The 27,196-nt window shown below is 47.1% G+C and overlaps 1 protein-coding gene across 2 annotated transcripts in view; it reads right to left on the bottom strand.

Moving 5' to 3' along the window:
* Window positions 1-26,278, bottom strand: part of NKAIN4 (sodium/potassium transporting ATPase interacting 4) — a 49,756-nt gene extending 23,478 nt beyond the window's left edge. Inside the window, exons 1-3 of one of the 2 annotated variants that reach the window (XR_011699354.1) lie at window positions 25,903-26,278; window positions 2,590-2,727; window positions 2,012-2,092 (exon numbers count right to left, since the gene is read on the bottom strand). Coding sequence is in view for 1 of the 2 variants with exons in the window: in XM_071573113.1 (XP_071429214.1) it covers window positions 2,012-2,092; window positions 2,590-2,727; window positions 25,903-25,956 (273 nt within the window). In the remaining variant the exon portion in view is untranslated. The remainder of the gene's footprint in view (window positions 1-2,011; window positions 2,093-2,589; window positions 2,728-25,902) is intronic. The other variant, XM_071573113.1, reaches the window with a different exon arrangement.
* Window positions 26,279-27,196: the final 918 nt, after the last annotated feature.

Below are 27,196 nucleotides of genomic sequence, written 5' to 3'. Positions count from 1 at the left end.
CTGTGAGTGCCCAACACTGGTACATGCAAGCCCAGACCTGGGGGCTGATCCCAAGACTGACATCAATAAGATGCCAGCTGGCTTTGGATCAGGTTTCCAAAGACGCAGCAAGAGAGCAACAGCACCCCAGGGCCCAGACTGTGAACCACCACTGTCCTACAGAAACCTCAGCTCCTGCTTCAGGTGCATTGTTTGGTCTCCTGGAAGAGAGGATTTGTTCTGCCACTAGAAAGACCCGAATTACATCCATTAAAGGGGAGAAGGAGGACAGAAAGCAGCATCATGAGTTTTTCTTGCAAAACAGCTTTTTAAAGTGAAAGTAACTCATTAAGAACAGAGGCAAGGCTGTCAAGTATTTCACTGCCAAACAAGCACAAATACTCTGTTGGTTTTGCCAGTCGCCACTAAATTAACTAATTTCACAGTGCAGCCCTAGAGGGAAATCCACTGAGTCAGTAACAACTTACACTGCAGCCCAATTCTATAAAAAAGGTTCCCAGTCCCAAGTGTCACCCTGTAGGCTAAATAAAGCCTCTCTGTGTGCTGGCTTGGCTAAAACAAGCCCCAGAACAGAGCAAGGTGACCAGGTGAAGCTCCTCTGGAGGGGACAAAGAGGAGTTTGTGGTGCTGTTTGAGTTGCAGAACAGCAGCTCAACGTGTCGCAGGGCAGGTTGGGATTAGCAAACACGAGTAAGCAGCTGGCTGGAAGCAAACACTCTCTGTCAGAGAAGCTCCCAGAGCAGTTTATCAAACCAATATTTCCTCCCTAGAAGGGAGAGTTTAAATAGTTACATAAAATTCTTTTTTTAGTTGGTTGCAGCCAACATCAAGATCATCTCAGGCTGAGATTTCAGACCATAAGTAATCATTATTTTGGGCAAGAACTCCCTCAAAGTTTCTGGGGATAATGGAGAGGGGAAATGAAGATGAATTGAGAAATTAGGAAGCTACATTTTCTTATCTGCAGAAGATTTGTGCTGCCACTCCTGACTTGCTGTAGGCCTGATAAAAACCACAGGGCAGTTCCAGTTAGACTACAAGCTCAGTGTATGGCCTGGGAATTCAGGCCAGATGTAGAGTGCTCTGAATTGAACCTGAATCCTACAATCAGTCTGCTGTGCTACAGTAACACTTCTTAATTCACTGCTCACAGCCCAGGCTTAATTTAGGAGCTGCCTCCCATTTTTATTATTTCTGACTCACCCCTCATTAAGCAGACAGCAATACTCAGCTAATCTAGTCTTCAAAGAGCTTTGCATATTAACTGGTAACACCCTGGCCAACAGCCATGAATAACTAGCACTGTATTTAAGACTGAAGAATTAAGGCAGGGAAGCCACATCCCAAGGGAGGGCTGTTCCCTGTTCAGCAGAGAGAAGAGCCTCTCCCAAAAGGTATAATAGGAAATATTTTGCCCGGATTGGCAATAGCAAGGTATTTCTCCCTGCAGCTGACGTGCACTAAGTCTTCAGCAGGACTGGAAGGCACAAAAATATCAAGAGCTGGTCAGGTACAGAGTTCCAGCAAAGTCCTTGGTCCAGGTCAGCCCAGTTCTCCCCTAGGACAGGCTGACAGAGACAGCACACTCGATGCTGCACGAGTCCATCAGACACCCTCTTCCCAAGCTGCTCTCAGATCACAGGAGGATCAGCTATAATCTCATTAGCTCATAACCCTCCCCAGACACCTCTGCATTGTGGCTGGGAATTAGCCTTCAAACCCCCTCTTTCCTCGGGACTGCCCTGCTGCCAGGCTTATTCTCACCTGTGGAAAGGTTTACACTCTACCTGATATGAAGGCAGAGTTTATTACAGTCACCACCTGCACCAACCAACGAAGAGCTCTAGAAATCAGCACTGGCTCCTCATTGTTCCACACAACAAGCAGCCCCCTCCACAGGCCAGAGGGCAGGGTGGACCCAGTCCCAGACAATCCCTGCCCCTTCCCTCTCCACCAAGCTCTCTCCCCTTCACTACAAACCCAGGAACTCACCCATTCAGCTCCTACTCACCTTTGAGAGCCCTCCCACTTCTAAGTAGAAGCAGATGATGAAGATGTTCCAGGTGACCCAAATTGCAGTCCAGATGGCATACTGGAAGGGAACAGGGTTGGGGGGAGAGAAGGAATAAATATTAGGAAGTCATTGGAATTAATGTATAAACACGTGCTCTAGCTGGGGGCAGTTGGATGCCCTGAGTCAGCACTGCAGTAGTTTTCCCTTCCTCTGTTTGTTTCCCATATGCAGATGGGTTCTTGCTTGATAAGAGACACAGAAGCAGGAGTTTGAAAGGATGGAAGAGCTTCTGACATGCATCTGTCCAGCACCTCACTCTTCCTCTTTACTGTGCACTGTCTGGGTGTTACTTTAGTACCAGTAACAATTATCTGAAATCTTCCACATCTGGCACAAGCACAGCACACTGAACAGTGTGTTCCTAAGCACAGCCAGGCACCTCCTGCTAAAATAGTTTGCAGGGCTTGTGCCTGATTTCCCAAGAGCTTTACTCAGATCCTCATCCCGTGCCTTGTCCCACCAGAGCAAAGGCTGTGAAAGGCTTGGAATGCTCAGAATAGAAGGGCCTTACTTACCACCACTATGTAGCGAGGTCTGTACTGAATGGTGCCAAACAGGCCCAGGATGACGATGATGATGTGGAGGAAGTTGGCCAGGATAGGGGCCCACTGGTATCCCAGAAAGTCAAACACCTGCCTCTCTAATGCAGCAAGCTGGAAGGGAGAAGGAAAAGGAGAGTTACAGTCTCTGGATCCACAGTGTTTATTCTCATGGTTTTGACAGTCCCTGAGCAAATCCCTGAAGGTGGGACTCTGCTCCCAAACCAACTTACTGTCAATGAACCAGGTCAGTAGGACCTATGCATCTCCTTCTTTGTACTCATCCCAACTCCTCTGATGGCCAAACCAATGCAGACCAGTGAGCTCCAGCACTGTGTGGGGCATTCCTGTGTTGTCTGCACTTTGGGGAGGTGCCCCTGGCAGAGGACAGAGGTGAGGAGCAGGATGGTAACATCTTAAATGTGAAATATTCACATTAAAAAAAGGTGAAAATAAGTTGCAAGAGCTTGTTTGTCAGAGCCTTCAGCATCAGTCCATCATTCCTGACACCTCTCATGTTTCTGCTTTCCAGCACACATCCATCAAAGTGAGAGAGAGGAAGAAGCTCTCTCTTACACCTTCACCTTTCAGAAAATGCTTCCACCAGTAAAGAAATTCTGCAGACACATCAGTTTTCCAGGACAGGCTGTGTTCCTCTCCAGCACTAATAGCATGGTTCAAGGCCAGTACTATGCTCTAGAAATAAAACACCATCACTGTTCAAAGTGCTGGGGCTGATTTTCAAACCATATTTACATAAAGATGCACTTTTATCTGTAGCCATCACCGGTGTATCAGGCAACACTTGGTGCCCTGTCTCTGAGCTGCTGTGCTGCACATGTGGCCTGAGCTGGCCTGTACATCCCCACACCCTTTAAACACAGTATCTACAACAGAAACAACGAGTGCAGGGGGCAACTCTGTTCCTGCAGGTTTTTCCCCAGTGAGACCCTTCCACAGAGAGATCTTCTCTTTGCTTGTCTTCACTAACACAGTCTAAGCCCCTCTGTGGATCTGTCTTTGCTAGTGCCAAGGCACAGCTGGAGATTTTCCTGTCAGGATAGGATTTCAAAGTGTGTTTAATTATCACACTAGTACACTGGGATTGCATTATGACATGTCATATTTATTTTCCCCTAAATAAATCATTACAATTTTCTATCGATGGTCAATATTCATTTAACTACCAATTAGACATTAACCCTGGGTAATCCTAGTCTGCTGTGTGTAATCAGCTATGTGACACCTTTTCCTGGCTGGGAACTAGGCACCAGAGCCTGTGTGATGGCTTAAAGCATTTAAGGATGTGAGTGGTTGCAGGTGCCACTCACGCCAGATGATGAGAGAAGCCACATCTATTAAATGGTCATTATTTGTCCTTCCTGGATCAGTGGGGAAATCACCTTCACACCTTTCTTGGGCTAGGAAGGTATTGCTATTCTCAACCCTGCCTTAGAAGTTCAATAAAAATCTGTATTTCTAAGAAATCTCTGGCAGGCTGGTTAGGGGTGATCAGTCAGGGCAGGGGTACCCCCTCCAAAACCTTCACAAGCAAAGAGGGACAGAGAATGGGGAGGGAATGGATTTGGCAGTTGCCAAATCTTCCTGTTCTGCCAAATAGTTTTCCCTTGGAAGCAACACACTCTGCCCTGCTGTGATCCATGCTGAACCCTCTGGAAGGTGCTGTGGCCTCACCCGGGGCTGCAGGGCTGGAGTGGGGCAAGTGCTGCTCCTCTCTGCACAGCAGGTCGCTGTGTGTCATCAGAAACGCCAGGAACAGGTTAAACACTGAATCCTTCAGGAGGGGATTAACGCACATACCTTAACGATATTTGCAAATTTGGAATCCGGACTGGCTGGCAATGGGCCATTTGACTGTGACCACTTCATCCAATCAGGCATTTAATTGGCTTTGTGCATTACAGGAGTGTGTGTCACAAGAGCCAGTGCTGTGGCCATCACTCAGCCCAGGGGGCACCATGGGGATGTTCCACTGAGATAACACCCTGCTCTGCTTTGTCTGTTGCCCTCAGGCTCTGAAAACCAGTGAAGCCAGATCCCTCTTACCCCTGCTTTCTGCCATGGGTTTTCTCGCTCCAGAATCAGGGCATCCACCTTTGGAGAAGAGTTTTCTTCTCACAAATGAACATTTGCAATTCGAGGTGTATAAAAAAGGGGAAAGTTTGTCCTTCCACAGCTTCATGATGTTTTCTGGTTGTTTGGACCAGGGAAGACATCGGGCTGTGAAGACAGAGGTATCCAACTGCCCTGGAAATGGACCAGATAGTTTACATGACTTCAGATTAAGGCACAGGTCCTTGAGAAGTCTCCCAACTCTGGATTGTCCCCCATGATCCAAGAAATTATCTTCATGCCATAGTTCCTTTTCCCTTACTGCAACTGCTCCTGCCTCCAGTTTCTTTCCATCCTGATGTACATTCTTTTGCCACTTTCACTGCATTTATAAGATATTTTTTGTACTTGGGAGTGCAGGAGTGACTCAGCCAGTCCAGAGAGGGGCTGTGCCCATCTGCTGCTTCAGCAAAGGAGAGGGGAGCCTTTGTGGGATGTCTGAGCTCACACAAGCTGTTTCCTCATTTATAAAAATAAAAGCAATTTTCTGTAAAATGTGTTGATTTCAAGCAAACGCTGCTGCTGAAACTCCAGTGCTGTATCACTGTCAGGCAGGCAGTGATTCCCTGCTGTAATGGAGCTGTCAGAAAGGCAGCCTGAAGTTACCTTGGGTTTGTCCCTGTTCCCTCAGGAATTTAGCATAATTAAGGAAATATTTGCTAAAAACAAACTGATAAACAACCATTTCACTCCTTACACTACAGGGCTGTGTGCAGAGCTTACCCAATAAATGCTGCCGAGATTTGAGGGTAAACAGCACTGATGTTTGGGCTAAGCTGGCCTTGATTTGGGGTTGGGATGTGAAGAATGTCAGGGTACCCGTCAGTCCTGGTCCTGCTAGTCCTGCTCAGAGATGGCAAGGTCAGGGTTTGCCCTGATTTATCTTTCCCCAAATACTGAAGCTCTCTGGATCCCTCTTGCTGAGCAGGGCAATGCCATCTTTCTGTGTGCTGCCAAGTTTCTGCAGAGCAATATCCTTGCTGTGGCACTCCTTATGATTCACACTATTCTACTGAGAAAGCCTATTACATTCCAGAGATATTGGTTGTAAAGAGAAGTTCACAGATTGTGGCACAGGTTTCAACCCATTCAAAGCTGACAGGACCTTTCCATCAGAGAGGACAAATTTTTCTTCTTTATGACTATTTGTATTAAAACCAGGATTCCTTCTGCTCCTTTTGCTTTTCTAGCCCATAGAACATTTTTACCTTTCGTTCTTAAAATTAAATGATTTATTGTGGTACTAAAATCAGAAGAGTTGTGACAGAATTTTTTCTCCTGAAATAAACCACATTTCTGCTGATCTGAGGAAAACTGGAATAGCAAATAACCATGTGAAGGAATTGTTAGCCAGGCAAACAACACAGGCCAAAGCTTTCTGTTGGGCCATCGTTCATTTATACAGCTGGGAAAGATAAGAAGGGCAGAGAGGATGTTCCTCAGCTCTCAGAGCTCTATCACAGCTCACACACAGGGAGCAAAGAGAGGCTTGGACATGCTCAGGGTCATTACAGGACTAAAACTTCAGCAGAGAGGGAAGCTATACCTGAGTTGGAGTGGAACATTGCCTGATGGAGCCCATTGCAGAACAGGAAAATGGTCTTAGAAAACATCTCAAAGTGTGGAACAGTTTCTTCCTGGGGGGTTCAAACCATCCATTTGCATTTCAATGGCTCTGGCAGGACAGTGTCACCGGCAGGTGTCGATGCCAGCAGGACACTCTGAACTGATTCAACAGGGGCTGGGGGGGCTTGTTTAAATTCTAGGACCTCAAATCTTCTCTATCCCCTCAACTTTGTCTTCTGTTTCTCCTGTCCTGCTGCTGAGCTGCAGAGTCCAACCTGTTCCCTCGTGCCCCCAGAGCGCTGAGGAGGAAGGGCTGCTGATGAACAGTCACTTACCTGTAATTCCTTAACTCCCTGTCCTTTATAGCCTGCTATCAAAGCCATGTTACCAGCTAGATTTGCTCTTCTTAATTTATTAAGCTTTTAAAGCCTTTAATCTTATTTGGTTTGGACTTGTGTCTTTCACTGCATTTCTGAAATCAATTGGGACACAAAAGGAAAAATATCACTTTCAAGATGTTGATGACACATCAGGGAAAACACTCAGAGAACCCAGTGCCAGGTACAGCCCTCCCCATGCACACACACATCTACTTGTTCCTGCAAGCAAACCTGCCTTTAACCTTTCCAAGTTCAGCTTTAATAAGAGAGTTATTTTTTAAAATGAAACAATAGAAATAAATATACAGGCATGCAATAAAGGGAACAAATGGGAAAGGCTGATCCTACTGAGGCAGCCACGGCTTAAGGAAGATACTCCTGCAAAAAAAGGAAAACAAAATGTTTTCCCCAGAAACCCAGCCCATTTTACACTTGGCCTATGAAAAAACAACCCAAAAACTCTTCTTTTTCTCCTTGTCTCCCACCAGTGTAAGGACACAGCCTCACACACTGTTTCAGATCCTGCCCTGTTCCTGTTCAGGGGTGTATTCAGCAGCCTTGGACCCCTGTGTGCTTATACACAGCTTCAACTCGGACAACATTTGCAACTTAACCTGCTGTATTTACTCCCTCTCCAGCCTGAACTGAACAAGAGCCTCAGCTGCAGCCTCAGTCCCCACCACGCTGCTGGGATGCTCCTGGCTGACTCCCCATGCCTTGATTCAGCATCTGACTCCTGCCAACCAGCTTTGCTTTTTAAGAAGATGCTCTTTCTTTGTCTGCAATGCAAACACCACTGGAGCGGCCAAGACTTTCACTGAAAAGGTCATGGGTCTTTTCTTGAGGAAAAACTTGCATTGATTTCCTGAGATATTCTGGCCATGCAATGGGATGGTTTGAGCTCAGGACAAAGCCCCAGTGCTGCTGTTCCCATGAGACATCATACAAGGATCAACATTTAAGCCCTCGTAGCTGAAAGGGCAGGAAGAAATTAAAAAGTCTCCAATGGGATAATTTGAAAAATGTCTCTATTTTAAGTTTTGAACACAAATCCCTGTATTTTTGGTTCTTCCACACATTTAAAGTCTGGCAATACTAACCACCTGTCTGCTTTTTCTAATTATTAGTAATGTTTTGGTATTATTATGATATATTGTACAAATATGCATATCTTTCTACACAACTGCTTTCCCTTTTTAAGTGGTGGAACAATGCTAGTTCTGAAGAATCCAAAACTCAAGCTGCAGTGGGCTGAAACTATCAGCAGTGAGCAGAAAACTCTCTTCTGTGACAGTGCTTGTTCAAAGTGGAGAAGATTTTGTGGGTAGAAAAATAATCAAACAGTAAGTCTGGTTCTACCACGGTGGCTGCATTTCTAAATAAATATGAATGGCTGTAATAGCTGTTTAATTAAGTTTATCTGAAAAAGCAGATCACTGAGCCACTACTTCACATCCCCAAATGGAGGGATTCATTCTGCAAGGTGCCACGTCCTTGTCTCTCCCAAAGTCAGCCCCTCACGTGTTAACATCCACTGCATTCAGGAAATCTCATTTTTCTTCAGTAAGTGTTGTCAAGGAAACGTTCCTTGGGGCCTTGTGATCCACAGCTCCTTTCCCAGCATCCCTCACCCGACCACAGAGGTCAAGAGACTAATTGCACAGGAGGTCTCTGTTTGTCACTTTGTCTCTCCGGCATCTCTGGTCACTCTGGCCACTGGATACAATACATCCTATTCTCTGCTTCTTTGCTCTGTTTTCTCCCCAGAAGCTGCTGAAACTCCTATTCACACAGACATTAGAGAGGCCTCCAGCAGCAGAGCTGATACCTTTAAATCTTTTCTACAGAAGAAAACTGGTCACTGTGCTGGCCTGGAAGACTGACCCCTGCAAAGAGCTCCATGAGGCAGCAGGAAAAGTTCCCATCACTGGTATGACCCCACACCAGGTCACTCCCTGGCTGCTCCTGGGGCATCCCACTCCAGGAAACACACCTTTCAGACTGCCCCTTGCCACAGCTGAGGATAAGGGCTTCTCCCAGCCCAGTCCACTTCTCCTAGCCCCGTCCCACCCTGTGCAGAGCCTGGGAAGGAGTGACCCTCTGAAGTGGTTCAGCACCACCTCCCTGCTGAAGCCCAGAGCGTCCTGCTGTCAAACCCCCCAGTGCTGAGCCCTCACCTCTCCATTCCCCCTGGCCTGGCACCTTTGAGCTCTGCATTCTCCTCCCCCTCAGCATCCTTTTGTGTCTTGGTAATGATGCTCTCAGGAGTTCCACTGCTGTGGCCTTGATCCCTGAGCTTTCTGCTGCCAAAGCCTTTCAGAAACATCCTGGCTGCAAAGATATGTCATTATTCAGTCCCACATGTCCAAATGCTGCTTAGCATTCTAGGAAAGGCACAGTCCTGCTAAACAGAAGGGATGAGCCTGGCACTGAGCAGTGCAGAAGCCTGTTTGTTCATGTCTGGAGTTGAGTCTGTGGCTTCAGAAGGGCTGAGGTTTCCTAAGTACATCACAGAGAGCCACCAGCCCTGCTCAGCTGAAGACATGGGCCATGCACAAACATTCATGGAGTCATGGAATCACTTATGTTGGAAAAGGCCTCCAAGATCATCGAGTCCAACTGCTCCCTCAACACTGCCAAGCCCACCTCTAAACCACACCCCCACATGCCATATGTACACATCTTTTAAATTCCTTCAGAAATGGGGACTCCACCACTGCCCTGGGCAGCCTGTTCCAATGCTTGACAACTCTTTTGGTGAAGAAAATTGTTCCTCACATCCAGTCTAAACCTTCTCCCCTGGAACAACTTGGGGCACAAATCCAGACAAACCTCCTAAGCCTTTTTACTCCAAGTGTCGGGTTGTGTCACAGAATTGGCAAAACAGCAGGAGCTGGCAGTACTTTTTCTAGCAAAACACTACGATCCCTGGTCCCTGCCAGATGGCACAGCCACAGGTGCTCTCTCCTACTCCATAACCTTCTCAGCAGGGTGGTCAGCAGGACAGTGAATTGCAGCTTGCACATACCGTTGCAGAGGGGAGAAGAGGTTGCCCAGCACCGATGTTCTGAATGGTGCTCAGAATGCAGCTCCCAGGAAAAAGACTGCTTCCTAGGAGGAATGTTTCAGTCAAATGATTGCCCTGTATTGCCTAAACTTCTCCCAAATCAGGGTCAGTCATATGCCTGGTGAGGCTTGTGCTCTGTATGCCCCACAGAGCCTCTGACCCATTTGGTTTCCCTGGATCCCACCTGCCCCTGGGGCTCAGATCCCAGGGATGCAATGCAGGCAGGTGCCTGTGTCTCCTGATGGCCCCTCAGCACTGCAAGCTGCTGTGATTGCTGATTATGGAGATTTAGCAATCAGGCTAAATTAAGAAGCAGGTGCCTTTGTGATTCAGGCAAAAAAGGACTTTGATAAGAATGACAAATACGTTTTATTTGTAACTTGTGTCAACATTCAAACCTAAGTTACCCAAACATAATTAAATTAATCTGTTGTGCCCACAATGTTCCCCTCCAACCCTGTCAGAGTTTTTCTCCTCCCTCACTTTTATGGCTCAGCTCTGGAGCTTCTGCTTTGTGATGGAGAGAGGGGGCAGTGGGATGACGGGGATGTATTTGCAACAGATGTCAAAAATAATGAGTTTCTTCAACAAGTGCCTGATGTTTTTGTCACCTAAATGCTCCTAAGGCACAGCCTTATCTCAGGCTAAGGCTCCACACTCATGGCAGTCCTGCCTTTCCCTCACTTTTTGAAGGACTTGCCATCGTGTCGTAGTCCATCTCATACACCTAATCATGGGCAAACATCCTTGCTGCTCCCCCAAACAGCATCCTGGTGTGGCAGAGCTTCAGCACTGGGGGGGAACTTCTCCCACCAGCAGCACAGATTTCCCCACTGAGTGAAGTAATTCATATTGAAGACATGCCATTAACTCCCCAGTCATTTCCCTCTGGAGATCTGCTACCAGTTATGAACCCATCCAAACACCAGAAAGGCTGTGAGGCAGAGCAGTGTTGGAGATCAGCAGGAATTTAATTTTGTAATAGAGAGATTTATTCCCTACCAAGGGGGCATTACATTCTGTGCTCCCTTCTTCTGCTCAGCCATGAAGCCTATCTGAAGTTTGGACTCATTCACACCACAGAGATGCAGGGAAAGAAGTGAAATACTTGAAAAGTAATCAAGTGGTTGTTTGGTTTAGGGAATATACTCTATACCCTCTGAATCTGCTATCCTAAGTGTCATCTGCTTGGCTCACAGAGCCAGCTCTGCTGCTGGAGGGGTCTGGCACAGAAGGCACAAGGCTGTCCTGATGCACTGCTTGGCCAGGACTGCCCAGCCTGTTTTGTCCTGATGGAGCTCTCTGGAGTCTCCTGGATGTGGGAGCAGCAGCATGGGAACAGCTCACAGATTTCCATGAACTCTCAAGTGTACTAGAAAGTCTTAAAATTATTCAGGGCTTGGACAAAAACTCACAGTGTGTATAAAGCTTGTGAGATACCAGCTGGACTCCCCCAGTTTAGACAAAATTCTGGCTATCTTTGCACTTTTACAGGCACTTGCTGCAAACTGCAACTTTATTTTGCTGCAGGTACCAAAGTTGAATTGTGGCCTTAAATATACCATTGGCACTTTTCCAAGGGGAGCAGTAACTCTGGCTTCAGACTCAAAGAGTGAAGGTCAGTTTTTCCTCTGTCCTGTCCACTCACAGCCCAAAAAGACTTGCTGTGTCTCAGTGACACTGAGAACATGCCCTGCTTTTGGCTTTATAAACAAATTCATTGGTATCCCCTGCCAGTCTAATTCATGGCTGGCACCTGCAACAGTTTTTCTTCAGGAAGGGTCAGGTGTGGCTTGAGTTACAGAAATGCCTCTCTGAAGGCAAAATAGCTTCAGAAAGCCACCTGAAGATGTTTTTCTCATCCAGCAGAAGATGAGGATGGGAGTTGCTTGGTGACCACACAGCATGCCAGCAAAGTCCCACTCCCTGCACAGCCCTCACCCCACAGGATCCACCCCAGCATATGGGACAAATGGGCTCTGTGCTGCTGGACCCTTATGGAAACCCCCCAGGCCTTGCTGGCCAAAGCTCCCTGCTCTCCTTTGCCTGATGGTCCCACCTCCTTCACCAACACCTCCCTGTGCCACTCCAGCCAGCTCAGTGCCAGCTCTCCCCCAGCTCCCTCCTGCACATGGCACTGGGAGCTCAGCAGCTGATCCCCTTAATTAGGGCACAAATAGATCACGTGTAAAACACTTGCACCAGCCAGATCCTCTGAAGGAAAAACATGCAAGCCCTGCAACTGGGCTAAAAGCTCGGGAGAGGAAGGATGCCAAAGCTGAAATAACTCTTCAAAACTTTGTCTGCAGGAACTCTGCTTCAGTTCCTGCCTGACAGCTGGGTCCCTGCTCCCTGACACTGGAGCTAAGTGGTAGCATTGCTTTCATCTCCTCTTGCTTCTGCTGCAATGCCAGATTGCTTGAATATTCGTAAACAGAAGGAGTTTAATGAAAATTATAATTAGAGCCCTGCGGTGCTCTTGCAGGCTGGTGTCACTGCAGAGTCTACAGCAAGAGAGGAGAATTCATTATAAGGGAAGCTCAGGGTGGTTGAGAAAGAGGGGAGAGAGAAAATGATATTGTTATTATTAATAATCTAGGAAATTGGGATCTGCCATGGTCTGGCTGCAACTTTGCTCCTTGAAGGAAAGCCCACTGTAATCAGCCTGAAGCAGAAGGGGAGAGAGCACAGCCATCCAGAAAGTTCCACTGGTAATTACTGTACAAATGGACCCTTTTTCATACAGCAAGGCTTTCTCACCCCCACCAGGACACAGAGAAGTGCTCTTAGCACTTCTACTTCCTAATGCCTAGCTGTGAAGTTGGGGGGGATTCAGGGAGAGACCACATGTGAAGCCTAAGCAATGCCTTTCCCATTATTTTCCAGCTTTTCCTCTCCACCTGCCAGCAGCTCCATGGGATGCTTTCTGCCCCCCTGTAATGCCATGAACAGCAGCTCCTTGGGAGAGACACATGCCCTCACTGACTCAAGCTCTGGAGCATCTGCTGGCTTGAGGCACAGCTGCAGAGCCAAAGGGCTCTGGAAAATCTGGGTGTGACAGAGCAGGAGTAAAGAGCCCATGGGAACAACAGGGAGGCATCTGGGAATCGATGCCCTGACAGCCTCTCACACATGGCAGCACAAACCAGTGTTATCCCAAACGTGGATGAGACTCCTGGAGTTGACTCTGCTCCTGCTCCTTTGGCCAAAGCCCTTCAGCACAGTCATTAACTGTCTGTCTTCCCATCTATACAGTGAAATTAGGAATAACACTCATTTTACAGAGGATAGCTGGAGATCTGGGTTGCATTTGTAAAAAACTTCTGTAATATTATTTCACACTAACAATCCTGCATTGTCACAAACCACATCTTTCCTGCAACAGTGTTTTTTCTGGATGCCCACCTGCCCTGTGGTGGCAAAAAGAGGTGGCATTTTAGGTTGAGAACCTCCTGTGATGATTACAGCATCAGCCCAAAGCCCTCACCTTTCCCACCACTGTCACATTCTCAACACAGAGAGGTGACCTCACTCAGCTCCTGTGCCATCATCCCTCCAAAACCATCCCTAGTGATGCCCTGACCAACTCCCTGCAATGCCCAGCACAGGATGCTGTGCCAGACCCCACTGCTGCCCAACTCCACTGCCAATCCCACCTCACCCTCCATGGCCAGAGCATGTAACTTGGGTCTGATAAGCAGCTGAGAACTCAGGACAGAGCAGATGAATACTGTGAATATTTGGTTTATGCAGCAAAACCACCCCAGGAGACTTTTGCAAGACATGGCAAAATGCAGAAAGTTTTCAGGCAAATGAGAAGCTGGAGGTATTTTAGTAGTTGGGCTGCAAACAGGCCGTGTGGTTTGCTTGCATTTCATCCATGCTATCATTGTATAAAGGGACCCATCCTGTGACAGCTGAGTTTTAATCCCCACTAGTAACACTGATATTTGTTCTTTGCCAAAAAAAAACCAAATAAAAAAAGGAAAATGTGCTTATTTCAGTTTAAAAAAAAGACAAAAGAAAAACTTCCCTTGAAAAGCCATAGTTGAAAAAAACATTCAGCGATTTTTTTCAGCTGAAAAATAAATATCAGTGAAGAAATACTGCCCAGCTCTGCCCTAATGAATGTACCAGCAAACTTCAGGCCTGTCATCAGAGCATGAAGTGAAAAAGAACCATGAAGAAAATAGTATTTTGGACAAGAAAAACATTTAGCAGTTCAGCTTCTGGTTCCAGGGAAATGCTTCTGACAGGAAGAGTTTTAAATTGGAACAAACAGGAAAACAACAATTTTGGTCAAAACAGGGACTGTCAGAGGCTTTTGGGGCATTGCAGGAATTTTTCAATAACCACAATCCCCACAAACAAACTCGCTCTATGAAGTGGGTAGAAAATAAATCAATCACTATTGATTTTCATCTTCTGATTGCTTCACTGGAAGAAAATCAGTACTACTTAAGTAATTGGATAATTACCTCAGTAATTACAGGTAAAAAACCTCTCTTCCCTTGCCTCCCCCAAGACGTGTAAGCTGGGGATATTCCAGTCTTCCAGCCATTTTAGTAGGCAAAGCCAATTTTATATGATCAAGGATGATTTCTGAGCTGTCCCCCACATCTCAGGAGTCAGCAGCAATCCCAGCACAGCCCCAGCACTGCAGTCCCTGCTGCCTGCAGGGGTGAGGAAGGCTGACCATCTCTTGGTCTTCCTCAGCTGCAGCCTCCCCACAGGTGGAGAGCAGGGATCCAGCTCTGTTTTCTTAAGTCAATAAAAGCAAGAAAACAGAGAGACACAAAGTGCTCAAATAGATTAATCAAGGAAATATCTAAGGGTGGAGGTGGCAGAAAACTTAGGCACAATTTGAGGCTGAAGATCAACCTCTGTTTCTCACGGGGTGAGTAAGGAGCTTGGGAACTGCAGTCTGCTCTGGGCAGCCATGGAAAGGTAAGAGCACAGCTCTGCTACAAACGGGTCTGAGTGCTGGAACAGGGTTCTAAGGGGAGAATTTGGGACTCACAATGTGAAAGTAGCTGTGGGAGAAGTCACTAAGCCCGGGGTGTTCTCATGCTCACCCTCCCCTGGCACTGCTGTGTTTTCTGCTGTACTTGAGTTTGGTGAAACTAAAGATTCTCATCAGGGATTTATCAGCAATACAGAATCATGCTAAAAAAATGCTAAGGTTTAACAAGTTCTCCCACTTCTATTGATGGCATTGACCATCTCTCTTTTGGTGCAAAAACCTTTGGTTTTGCTCTTTAGTCCAAGTAGATGATGAAATGAGACCCATGACGTTCACTTTGATAGAGGAGAGCCACTGGTTTCCAACAGGGTAAGGAAGGATTCAGTGCCTTTTAAAAGGCATTATTTTTAAAGGAAAGCCCTTTTGAGTGAGGGCTAGAATGGGGTTATTTTCCACATGACCAAGCACCAAAAGGAAAGCAGCAGCCCAGTCCATGCTCTTATCACCCTCCCTGAGTCACCCACTGGATAGATTTGTCACAAGGTGAACTAAGAGCAAGTCCTCAATTTATTATCATTTTCTACTTGTCCTCCTTGATGCAGTTCCTGCCAGGATGAGTTTGCTGTGGGAAAGTGGAATGAAACCAGGTCTTTCAGTCTGCTGCTAAATGGGACTGGGGGAGGCTTCCAGGGGGGAGGGAAACTCTTCCTCATTAAGAGGGGAAAATGTGCAAGGCAGAGTTTTGCTCGGATGCTGCCCAGCCTCCCAATTAGGGTGGCTGTGACCAACAGTGCTGTTATTATATGTAACTGTTTAGCCAGTGCTGCTCAGCCATTGTTTATTTTATGAGCATAATTTATCTCCTCCGTTGTGCTGCCCAATTTGTTTGCATTTTCAGTCTAGTTGAGTGTCTCTCTCTCATTGTATACATCTTTTGGCCTCCCACCAACCAACTCTCCAAGTAAGTCTCCAGGAGTGTCACACAATGGCCAGGCCCCTCCTGCGCTTCATTTTTCGCATGACATTCGTGTTCCCTCATTTCTGGGCCGCCCCTGCCCCTCCCCTGCTGACTCGGAGCTCCTCAATAGCTCATGGTTTATTCAACAGCAAAGCTGAGTTTCTCTTTCCCTTCTCCCCCTTTTAAAAAAGTGGCTGGTCAATAGGTGCCACTTTGGCAGCTCTGGAGAACAAAGTTCACTCGCAGCAAAACTTCAGTGGTTGTGTCTCTGCAGGGTAAGAGTTTGGTGACCCTGCAGAGGCTGAACTCCAACCAGAGGGAGCAGCTCACTCATTGGGAACTCACAGATTCTTGCAGCTTTTCCAGCCACAGGAGGAGACAAAAACTTGCCCTGTATGGGCCTGTGTCCCCACAGCTTCATGCACACAACTCCCTGCCTCCCTACTGCTATCAGCCCTTGGAGGTGTGAGATGATTCCTCATCCCAGGAAACACGGCATCTTTGGCTTGTTCCTACTCTAAACTTTCTGACCATGTGTTTTTCAAGTCTTTTGATCTTCTTGCTTGTGGGTCTGACTGCAAGGATTAGCTAAAATAGAAAAGTGCTAATCCCCATTATGGAAATTCAAACCCTTGCCACTACAGTAAGTAATTTCAAGAAGTTTGATCTGGTAAGACTCTGAAGTGACTCCAGACAGCAATAACAGTATTTGTGCATCACCTCTGCCACCAACATGGTGACACTGCAGCAGGAAGAAGCAGCACTTTCCTCCTTATTGTAACAGGCTCATTCCTATTTCTGATGGGGTCCAGCAAAACCCCACTGAGCTCTCAGCCCTGGGTTACAGAAGAACATGGTTTTTATTGCTCCATCCTTTTGAGTCTGCCAGGATTGAGTTTCCAGGATTTCTGCTAGAAAAAAAGCAGTGTCTCACCAGCAAACCATGGAGCTCCAGCTGAAATGTAGACTGAAATTTGTTTGCAGGTTAATGTCCAAAACAGTGAGCGAGGAACTTTACATGGCCAAGGGAGCCTCCATGAGAAAAGCTTGGCAGACATGAAACCTGGGATACTCCTCATGCAAGGAAAACATCCTCTGGCTGAGTGATCTGCAAAGGAGTTTACTGCCCCTCCACCTCCTGTCACCATGAGCTGCTTCAGAAATTCATCGTACTTTAAATGATTCACTCAAGTATCCATTCAGTCCCAGTTCATAGATTGCAGAGCCTTTATTACACAGCCATATATTTAGCACTGGGATAGTTCTCAGCAGTTCTAACAGCCCTGTCATCTAAGGAATAAAACAAAGAGCCATTATTCATCAGAAGGGAGACACAGTCTTTATTGTCTGAAGCCATAGCAGAGTTTTTATACCACACTCTCTGTTCTTTCACGCTGTCACACAACTCAGCTTTAAGCTGTTTCAGTGGCAGCCCTGGAAGCCCAAATGCTCTGCAGCTTCTCCCAGCTGAGTGCCCAGCTAATGTTGTGTTGGACTGACAACAGGGCTGATCCCAAGCTCATCGGAGCAGGAAGGTGAACCCTTCCAGAAAAGCTTGAGGTTTCTGGCTAGGTCAGGAATAAAAGCCAGGCAGGGTTATTTGAAGACACAAGGAAGCCTGGTTACAAGGAGCAATGGATGAATGTGTGCTTTGGGCACTGATTACATCCAGAAGACCTGGGGTTTGGCTCTGGTCTGATGGCAGAGCTGTGTAAAGTGTAGGACCCAAGGACACACTGAGCTGTGCACACCCTCACTCTGGCCCAGCCTCCCTGCAGCCCTCCCAAACACCATCAGGGTTTGCTTGGTGGATCTGTGTCCAGTCTGGCTCTCTGGATCTGGACATCTGGAAAGTAACACCTTGAGTTTGACTCAGCATGAACCCCTCTCCATCCTCCTTAGCATCTGCATGACTTCCTCTGTACCTCTGGGATAAGCAGGTTGAATTTTGGGCCAGGAGATCTCTTCTGTGGTGCAAATAAGTCTATTAAATGAAAATAAAGCAGCACCAAACACAGAACCAACTTCATCATGGTCTCCTCAGGCTTCAAGAGCATTTGAGACTCTGTCTGTGTCAGCACAAGGCAGGATAAGGAGCAGAACAGATCCCTCTGAGAAGATGCTGTGCAGGGGATCTCACCAGCTGTTTGCTGAGAGCAGACCCATCTTCCCCTTGGATGTCTCTGCTCAAAATAATGAGATGGGAAATCCAAAGACCCAGAACCCTAAAAAGTGTCAGACATTTGAAAAAGAATTGCCCTTTCCCAGCTTTTAAATTTAAGGCTGGCAATCACATCTCCAAGCACTCATGTTCACTTCTCTCCACATGCTCAGACAGCAAGGGGCACATAACAGCCTGTGAACACCCATCACACTTCTCCCAACACCCACTCTGCTCCCTGCTGAACAGCCAGCAATCTCCCAGGCTAATTATCCAAACGGTATTCTGCACATATTTAGCATTTCTGAGTAATTAGGATAATCAGATTTCTCCCCTAATTCTGTACATATACAATATAAGCAAGTGTACTGCCTTTCCCACAGTGATATCACAGAGTTCTGAACATCAGGGCCTGGGTGGACATCCACGTGGTTGCTGCACTGATGCAGAAAAATGTGATGATGATCCTGGTTTTCCTAACTTTTAAGCATTGAAGGATAAAAAAAAGATGGAGTTAAAAAAATAAAAGAGGGAAGCAAGCAGATATTTTCCTGGTCTGAGAGAGCTGAGGGAGGTGGTGGAAAGCTGCCTTCAGGGCTGGCCAGTCGCTGAAAGGTGGCAAAGAAAGCTGGCACAGCAGCTCCTGATGTCTGCCTTCCTGGAGCAGGTGATGAAGACAAGCTGCTGCCTCGATTCCCACAGTATATTTTCATTAAGCCCAGGCAGATGGCGGCGGAGGTCAACGCTTCCACACCATCATCCTTTCAGCCAAGAGGTGTCAGGGAATCTGACATCTCAATTACTAAACCTAGATTGGCCCAAACAACACCCAGGATGATGGGGGAAGGGGCAACAGAAAAGCTGCTCTCCTAATTTCCATGAATCTTCACCTCTGAGAGAAAATGTGGGACGTGAGTTTCCCTGATAAACAACATATTTGTGTCTAACGTCCTGACACAGAAGCAGCTGGGCTGAGAACGAGCCACAGAGACCAGGAAAATGGCAATTAAGTCCTTGTGGAAAATAGACCAAAAAGCAAGCCTTGGAAAAGACAGTTGATGTTAATGAGCTACAGCAAAGTCAAGGGAGGAGATATTGATCTTGTCCCAGCAGAAAACTGCTGCTTGCTCTTCTCTAGTCTGTGAAGCCTCAGAACACAGAGCTAAATAAAACTTCTCTTCTTCACAAGGACTCTCAGATGTGGGCCCAGGACTTTGCTAAGCCAGGAGGAGTCAGAGCAACACCAACGTTGACTTCTCTGTGTTCAATGTGAGACCCAGTTCCAACCTGCTGGTGAGATGCAGCACTTCTGAAATGCCATCTCAGAGATTCCTGCCAGATATTTTAATCAGTTCTGGTTTTCTCTTCCCTACTATTACTATCTAGTTTCCTATTATTACTTTACTACTACTGATTCCCTACTTTTTACTGCTCTTAATCCTTGCTTTTGCAATCCCTACTATTATCTGTGGCAAGAAGATGAAATAGATTCTGACACTGATCAATAAAAATGCAAAGCAGAAGCTGTTTATTATTATTCTGAAATCTCATGCACTTTAAGGTAATATTATGACTCTGGAATGATTATGAAATATCCCAGATTCACATTTCCACAGGGTGTTTATTCACTGAGTTTCCTTGTACAACAAAAATACCCAAAACCACCAGCCCAGGAGCATATGAGTCACCATAACACAGCACCACCCTGGAGGAACACCCAAACCTGTGCTTGCTTTCTGAGCACTTCTCCCCTTACATCTCACCATGAGCTGGGTTTGGGGGAGACATCACGATGTCAGAGGTATCTGGAAGACAAGAATGTCCAGAGTGCACAACTCCAATGAAAAAAATAACAACAAACCAACTTTGTTTTAGGGAGACTTAACTTTTTTCAGAAGTGTTTTCAAGCTTCTGTAAAAGTTCAGAATATTTGGGGTTTGGCACAACGAACACCCCCATCATTTTCAACACACATTGCCAAACGCCAGAGTAGTTTCTTTTTTTTTTTTTTTGTCCAGAAATGTGATTTTTTTCCTTTCCTGTGCTCTGGACATAGAGAATGGGAGAAGACTGTGCTGTTTTTGACACAAAAGTTTCCACTTGGCTGAAAACTCTCTTTCTACAAAACTTAAACACAGAGATACAACCTGTGCAAACTGAGGGTGCTCATCACATCTACTGCAGCCCAAGAGGAGGAGGGACAAAGGCAACCCCACAAGCATAAGGATATTAAATCACAAATTATTCCTGGTTTTGGGGTGTTTTTTGAGTAAGAAAAGTTCAGTTCTACTGACTTCAGACCCAATGTTTTGTAAAAGGGAAAGGGAATGCTACAGCTGGGGTACTTTCTGCTCACGAGATCATACGCATATTCTTAAGTGCTCAAAAGGCAATGGGCTAGTCCAGGGTTTTCCTGGAGGAAAAGCGATCACAATCTGGCCTTTGTTATCCAGTTTATTCTCCAAGAGTTCATGCTTTTGGGCCCCTGGCACAGATTCTTGGAAGAGCTCCATTTTGCACCCCAGCTAAAATGATCCCAGCTTCCATATATTATTAGCACACAATGGAGCAGCGTCAGCTCCCTTAACCCCACACCAACCAGGGGAGAGGGTCTCCATCTGGGAAAAGCAGCTCCTTCTCTTCTTGTATAGCCCTGGTGCTCAGAGAGAGGAAAAAGGGGAAGGCAAAAGAGCAGAGAGTGGCCAAGAGAAATCAGACAGTGGTCAACAAACATCCTGTGTCAGCCGAAATAAAGCCCCAGTTCTCCAAGAAGAGTTCACTTCACCACCACCCTGCCCTCAGCTGCTTTCTGGCTTGGCTTTGGCCAAATTTCAGTCCTGGTCTGAATGGGTTTGGTTAGAGGACAGTTCCTGTGAGTCATCTGCAATCTCCACCACTCGATGGGCAGCCCGGATGTGGGCAGCCAGGGATCTGCAACGGGGCACAGCTGAAATATGTCTGAAACACAGACCCCAAGCTGAATCTCCCTTGTGCTGCAACCTACTGACTCCAGCTGCTCAAGAAAAAAGTGGAAAAAAAAAGAAAAAACTCAGGGAAAAATTCATCTTTTTGTAAGAAAATCTCCACCACTCTAGAACTAAAAATGTTTGCCAGCAGAGCAAACATTTGCCAGCACATTTTTGATTTTTTGCCAAAATATTCTGGCCAAAACTTGGGAGAAAAACTCAGGATTGTCTATGGAAAGCAGATACTTCTCATGAAAATATTCATTTAGTCAAATCCCCAGGTTTCTACTGAAAGTCAGCTTCAGTGGAAAATGCTGACGAGCTCTATTATTGGCACAGCTTTAATTTTCCTTTGTCTGGAACAGACACGGAGAAGACAGCATCTGTCAAACGTAGTCTTCAGCCTTACGTTATTATTTAGCCTGGAGTATTGTTAAAGGACTTCAGGAAAGGTTCACAGTGCTGGGTGCTGTGCATATCCATGAAAGACAGCCCCTTCCCTAGAGGGATTATAATTTAAGCACAAACCACGGAGAAGATAAACAGCTGGGGAGAGCACAAGGTAATTTTGGAGGGGTCTTGAGCAGCGTGATGAGCAAAGGGATGCTGTGCTTCCCCCTGCACCTGCTCTTCCCTCCAAGGCTTTGTGCTCAGCCAAACCGCAGCTGTGCAGGCTCACAGCTCCCCCAGGAGAGGCAGACTGTGCCCCAGCTCTGAGGCAGCTGCAGAAGAGGGCATAGATGGGCCCTGCTCTCCTCAGCCAGACTTTGGTTCAAAGCATCCCTGGGGTGGAGAGGAGAAAGCCAAGCAAGTCATCTCTTCATCTCCACAGCTCCCAGACACCAGTTCTGGCTACTCCTTACCTTGGGTAGAACAATGCTCTGCCACCCTCCCCCTTGCAGCCCACATGTGCTGATCGATCAAGTCATAGAATGGTTTGGGTTGAAAGGGACCTTAAAGCCCATCTCATCCCACCATGGGCAGGGACACCTTCCACTAGACAGACTGCTCCAGTCCCATCCAACCTGGCCTTGGACACTTTCAGGGATGGGGCAGCCACAGCTTCTCTGGACAACCCATGCCAGTGCCACACCACTCTCACAGGGAAGAATTTCTTACAAGTATCCAATCTAAACCTACTCTCTTTCAAATTAAAACCATCCCCTCTTATCACCACATGCTCTTGCAAAACCTCTCTCTATTCCACCTATTTTAACTAGTCCATCTATTTTAAGTCACACTTTGGTTTTGCCCAGATCCACCTTCTGCACCTCCCATGTTTTGCCTTGCTTTACATCTTAATCAAACACACACAATCACTTTAAGTGCAAGAGAGAAGGTAGAGAAGGATCTGTGCTAGTTTCAAATAGCTTTCAAAACTGGTCACCCCCTTTTGTAAGAGATTAAAAAGGAATCACTGAGAAAGGAGTGAGGCAGAAAGAGAGCGCAAGAAAATAAATAAATAAAGGTATATAGTTACTTTTGGTCAGTCTCAATGTGCAGTCCTGTCCCAGGGCGCCTTGTTCTGCACTCATTTGAAGTATTAGTCACTTTTTCCATTAGAAGCTGTTATTCTAGGGGGGATTTATAATGTATCTGTAAAATTGTCTTCAGGCCTTGCTTGGCATCTGAGCTCTCAATCCACGGACAGAATGTAAAGAAACTACACTTGTTTGATTTATTGGGACAGGGCATGGTGAGGGAGGGAATTCTTCCATGCTCAGTGGAAATAAATTCACATAGTGCCTCCAGTGCACAATCACTTACTGCTCCAGAAAATACACAGTTTGGGTGCAATCTCACTCTGCCAGAGAGGAAAGAAGCAAATCAATGACTATTTAATATCTCCTTGCCTGAGACTCAGCCCTGGTTTGTAGTTTCCCACCACGACCCACCCAGTCCACAGTCCTGTTGGGTGCACAGTCTGTCATACCACTTGGGTTTGGAAATCCTGCCCTTGGCAAACCTTTTTCAACCTTAATTTCTACAACTGACATTTTTCAATTCACTACAGAGGCTCCTTGATGGAGTCACGATTTTTTCCTGGGGAGACCCATGGCTCATTTAAGCTTTGCTCTTAATATGCATCTGCCCAAATGCTGAGGGATGAGAAAGGGCTGGGGATCTGCTGTAGGTAACACCAGCACCAAGATGGCAGAAATATTCAGGCAAAGTGAGAATGGGGATGTAACAAACCCCTTGGAATTCACAAACTGTGGGAAAACACACCATCACCTTGATGCCTCCATGCCATCCATGGCTGAGGATAACCCCATTTCCAGGGTGGCCCTGACCTGGGCCAACTTCCACCCAAACTTTTGTAGGAGGTAGGGCTGGAGTGGGAGAAAGGGAAAGATTAGAGACAACGATGCACACCAGGAGCAGTAGGAGGGAGAGCCAGAACCTTCTTGCAGCTTCCTTGCAGCACTGATCGCCAAAGCACCAGCCCAACGTGGACACTTGAAGGAAACAATAATCTAAAATTGGAACACGGCAAATTATTTATTCAAACTACAGCTTTCCCTCCCCCCTTGATTAGCAAACCGCTGGGGAGTCAGCCCTGATTTGCTTCAGACAGATGCAGACACTCTCCTCCTCTCTCTGTGCCACGAGGCTCAGCCCGTGGGGGGCTGAGGATCTCGTTGGTATTCGCATTGTGTAACAGCTCCTTGAATTCACACGTTGTTCTGGTCTCCCGCTGGATCACAAACTTTTTCTTTGGGAACACACACTGCAATGATGAATATGTTTGTTTTCTGTCTTTTTTTTCCCAGGGAAACATTTAGACTGCAGTGTGCAAACACTTCCCCACACACTCACTCAACTACTTGCAGCTAATAATAAAACCATCTCTATGAAGAATTGCAACTCAAATCTCTAATCTGAGCTTTTGGAGGGGTTGTTCCATGTTTCCATCAGCAATTATAAAAAGCCCCAGTGAAGTTCTGAGGAACAGCCATGAGAACACGCAATGGAACCCAGGGGTGTGCTGCAGAACTCAAGTGGGAGATCCCAGCACTGAAATCCTCTCACCATTGAAGTCAGAGGCAAAAAGTCCACAAAAGAGCCAGGATTTCACCCCTGACACTTCAGCAGTGGGAGACACAGAGCTTAACAACAAACTGGGAAGACTGGGAGGGTTCGAAGTATCAAATTAAGCCAAGCAGAGACATGAGAGGAACAAAGGAAGTTCATGTCTTTATAATTTATTGATGATCTTGGCCTGATCACCTCAGTGTTTTGCCTCAGCAGAGCCCACCCTGAATAGCAGTGAGTCCTGCACGTCCCTCGGCTGTGCGGATGTGGAAGTGACGTGATGATGATTTACAGACAGAGTTTCTTAACAAAATAAGAAAGCAAGTAAAAAAGCACCACACTGGATCTCACCCTCACCCAGGCACTTGCTGGGAACTGGCCAGGATCTCCTGACCTCACCCCCACCAGAGTGCAGCTCCAGAAATTCCCTCACCATAGTTCACATTTTTCCAGCTCTACCAATTCACCCAGCAAGTGCCATGGGAAATTGCTAGGGCTGAGGCATCCAAACTTGCTTAAGAATGAGCCAAACTGATTCTTTTCTTCAAGGAGGAGGGTCTTAAGGAAAATAAAATGCTGGGGGTTCTTTGTCCCTGTATCTTGGATACAAGAAAACTCCCACGCTTGTCAGAAATCAGAACAGCACCAGCAGCTCATGGCTTTTTCTCTTTCTTATTCTTTTTTTTTATCCCAATGTGTATGAGTGCCTTAGAGCAGGATGACATAGTGATGGGTTTAAGAGACAGTGAGTGTTGAGATGCCAATTTCTAATGTAATACAGAGTACAGCTTCTTTCTTCTGTGATCACGGGTGAAAAATCAAAAGAAATAATCCAGGAGATTAAATACACTCCCCAGCCATTCAACTCGCTCATAAATATGCCGAGCAAGACACTTTGTGCAAGAAAACCCCACCACTTCTATTCTGCATTTTGTTTAACTGCAAATCAAATCTTCCACCCGCATCTTCTGACTGTGCTAGTCAAAGTTCAAGGCACTGCATTCCCACCCTCTTCCCCTTCAATTTCGGACTGATGGATATCGTTTCAAAACTAGCAGGATCCCAGTTTTCCTTTCCCACCTTCAGCCCAGTGCCCACTCTCCGTCCCTGTGCAGAAAACACTGCACTGTCACAGCACCCAACTCCAAAACAAAGAGTTTTAACCAGACTCACCCTTTGGCACCAGCAAACTATTCAACAGAACTTCACAGGAAGTCTGACCTTTCCTGCACGCTGCTTATGCTCCCAAATAAAGCAAATTCGGGAGAAGTAAATGAAATTAAATACCTAGCTGCTGTCATTTCCTTTTTAAGGCTGGAGGAGCCCTGGAGCCCATTAGCTATTGACAAGAAGGGGACCCTCCAGATCCAGGCTGGACGCGGAGATACTCAGGAAACAACCAGACCTTTGTTTATCATCTATGCAGATGTAATGAGAAGCAGGAACCCGTGCCCACCAGGCACCGGCCCGTGCCCACCAGGGACCGGTCCGTGCCCACCAGGGTCCACACTTTCCACACACTGGGAAGTTTGTTAATATACATAAATAAATGTATATTAATAAGCATATTTTATCCAAGCACTTCATCCTTGGTTGGTTTGAAATAATTCCTTCCAAGACAGCACAAACTCCAGCAGGGTGGGATACGGGTGGACCTTTTCTTGCAATTGGACATGAAAGAGACTGAGGGTACCGGTGGGTTTTGGCACGTATGAAGTTTGGTTTGGTTTGCAACATCGCCACCGAGCCGCCGGGACTCCTTTCACAGAGTGATTTTCTTTTATTTTTTTTTTCAGTTGTATTTTACAGGCACGAACTCATTTATTGAAAACTACTTTATTTTCTTTTTTCTTTTTCTCTGTTTGAGTTTTAAGCACCAGTAAATCACCCCGGAGCGCACCCCGACATCCCTTCCCCGAGCCGAAGTTGCGCAGGGAGCGCAGCTCTGCCCGGAGCAGCACCGAGGCGCTGGAGGGGCTTTTGTTCCCGGCTCCGTCCCGGAGAGCCAAACCCTTCGTTCTCCTCCGTGTCCCCTCCAACCCCGAGCGCTTCCACTTACCAGCTGCAAAGTGCAGAGGAAGATGAGGGTGCAGCGGCCAGTGCAGCATCCCATGGTTCCCGAGCGGCGGGGGCAGGGCAGGGGCAGCCCGGTGGCCGCGGCCCCGCCGCCGCCCTGGGGCTTTCGCCTGCCCGGTCCGCAGCCGCCGGCAGCGAGGGGGGCACGGAGGTCGATCTGTCGCTCGGTCCGTCGCTCGGTCGCTCGGTGTCGGCTGCCGGAGCCCCTCCGGGAGCCGGGGTGGAGGCAAGTGGGGCCACAGCTTAAAAGGGCAACGCTCCGGCGGCGCTGCCGTCCCGCAGGCTGGGCGGGCTGGCGGGGCGGGGGCTGCCGCCACCGCCGGGATGCGCCCCCCGCGCCCCCGCAGGCGCGCTGGGATGGATGCTCCGGCTCCGGCCCTGGCCCCGGCCCTCCTCCGGGAGGCGGGAGCAGCTCCTGCTCCCCGGACACAGCAGTCCCTCGTTTTCCCTTCGGCGGGACGCGGTGCCGGCGATGTCGCCGGCCGGTGGTCTGTGATGGCCAGGCAAGGTGTGTGTACAGGAGACACGGTATATAGAGCTCCTCTCACCACATATGCACATCACCTTCCTCCCCGCGCAGGTGCTGGTATGTTCACCCTGAACATTATGAAGACCCAAATTAACCTATTATAAAACGGTTCTTCTCATAAAATTTGTCAGCCAGAGTGCACGTGGAAGACAAACTCAGAAAGGGGATTAAGACAAGGAATTCCTCAAAATGCACATTTGTGGGTATTTTAAAGGTATATGCCGAGGCTTGAGAATGAATCCCAGCTGACTAGTAGCAAAGAGATGTAGGAGAGCATCTCCCTACTTCCAAGAGCTTCTACTTGAGCCCCATCTATGCAGCACTCACTGTACCCTGCATCTGCAGAAAAGCAAGTCAGTCCACTTTAACTGTGAACAGTAGAACAAATCCACCATCACACAACCACCTTCTTTACATGCCTGAGTTCTTCCCATTGTCTGCTCTCCTGAAGGAGATGGAGGATCCAGAAGACATGGATCATGCCAGCCCTCCCTGCCACGCACACACACATTCCTGGCTGGCCTGAGGAGAGGAGCAGGTCACACACCATACATTGTGATTGGGACAGACTTGTTGCTAAGCTCAACACAAGAGGATAAGAAGCTTTGGGAGAGCCTCATCCCATGACGAGGTCATATCTTTGCAATCTCTGGTGGCTCCAATGTCTGCAAGACAATTTGTTCTGTCACCTCTGGCTGTTCTTTCTTCCTCTGAAGCACGTCGGGTTTCGCTTCTGCCTCCAAAGCAG

Source organism: Pithys albifrons, chromosome 18 (genome assembly GCF_047495875.1).
Source record: "Pithys albifrons albifrons isolate INPA30051 chromosome 18, PitAlb_v1, whole genome shotgun sequence".
NCBI lineage: Eukaryota > Metazoa > Chordata > Aves > Passeriformes > Thamnophilidae > Pithys > Pithys albifrons.
Note: the sequence above shows the minus strand (reverse complement) of the source record. Positions and strands in the feature narration are given on the sequence as shown.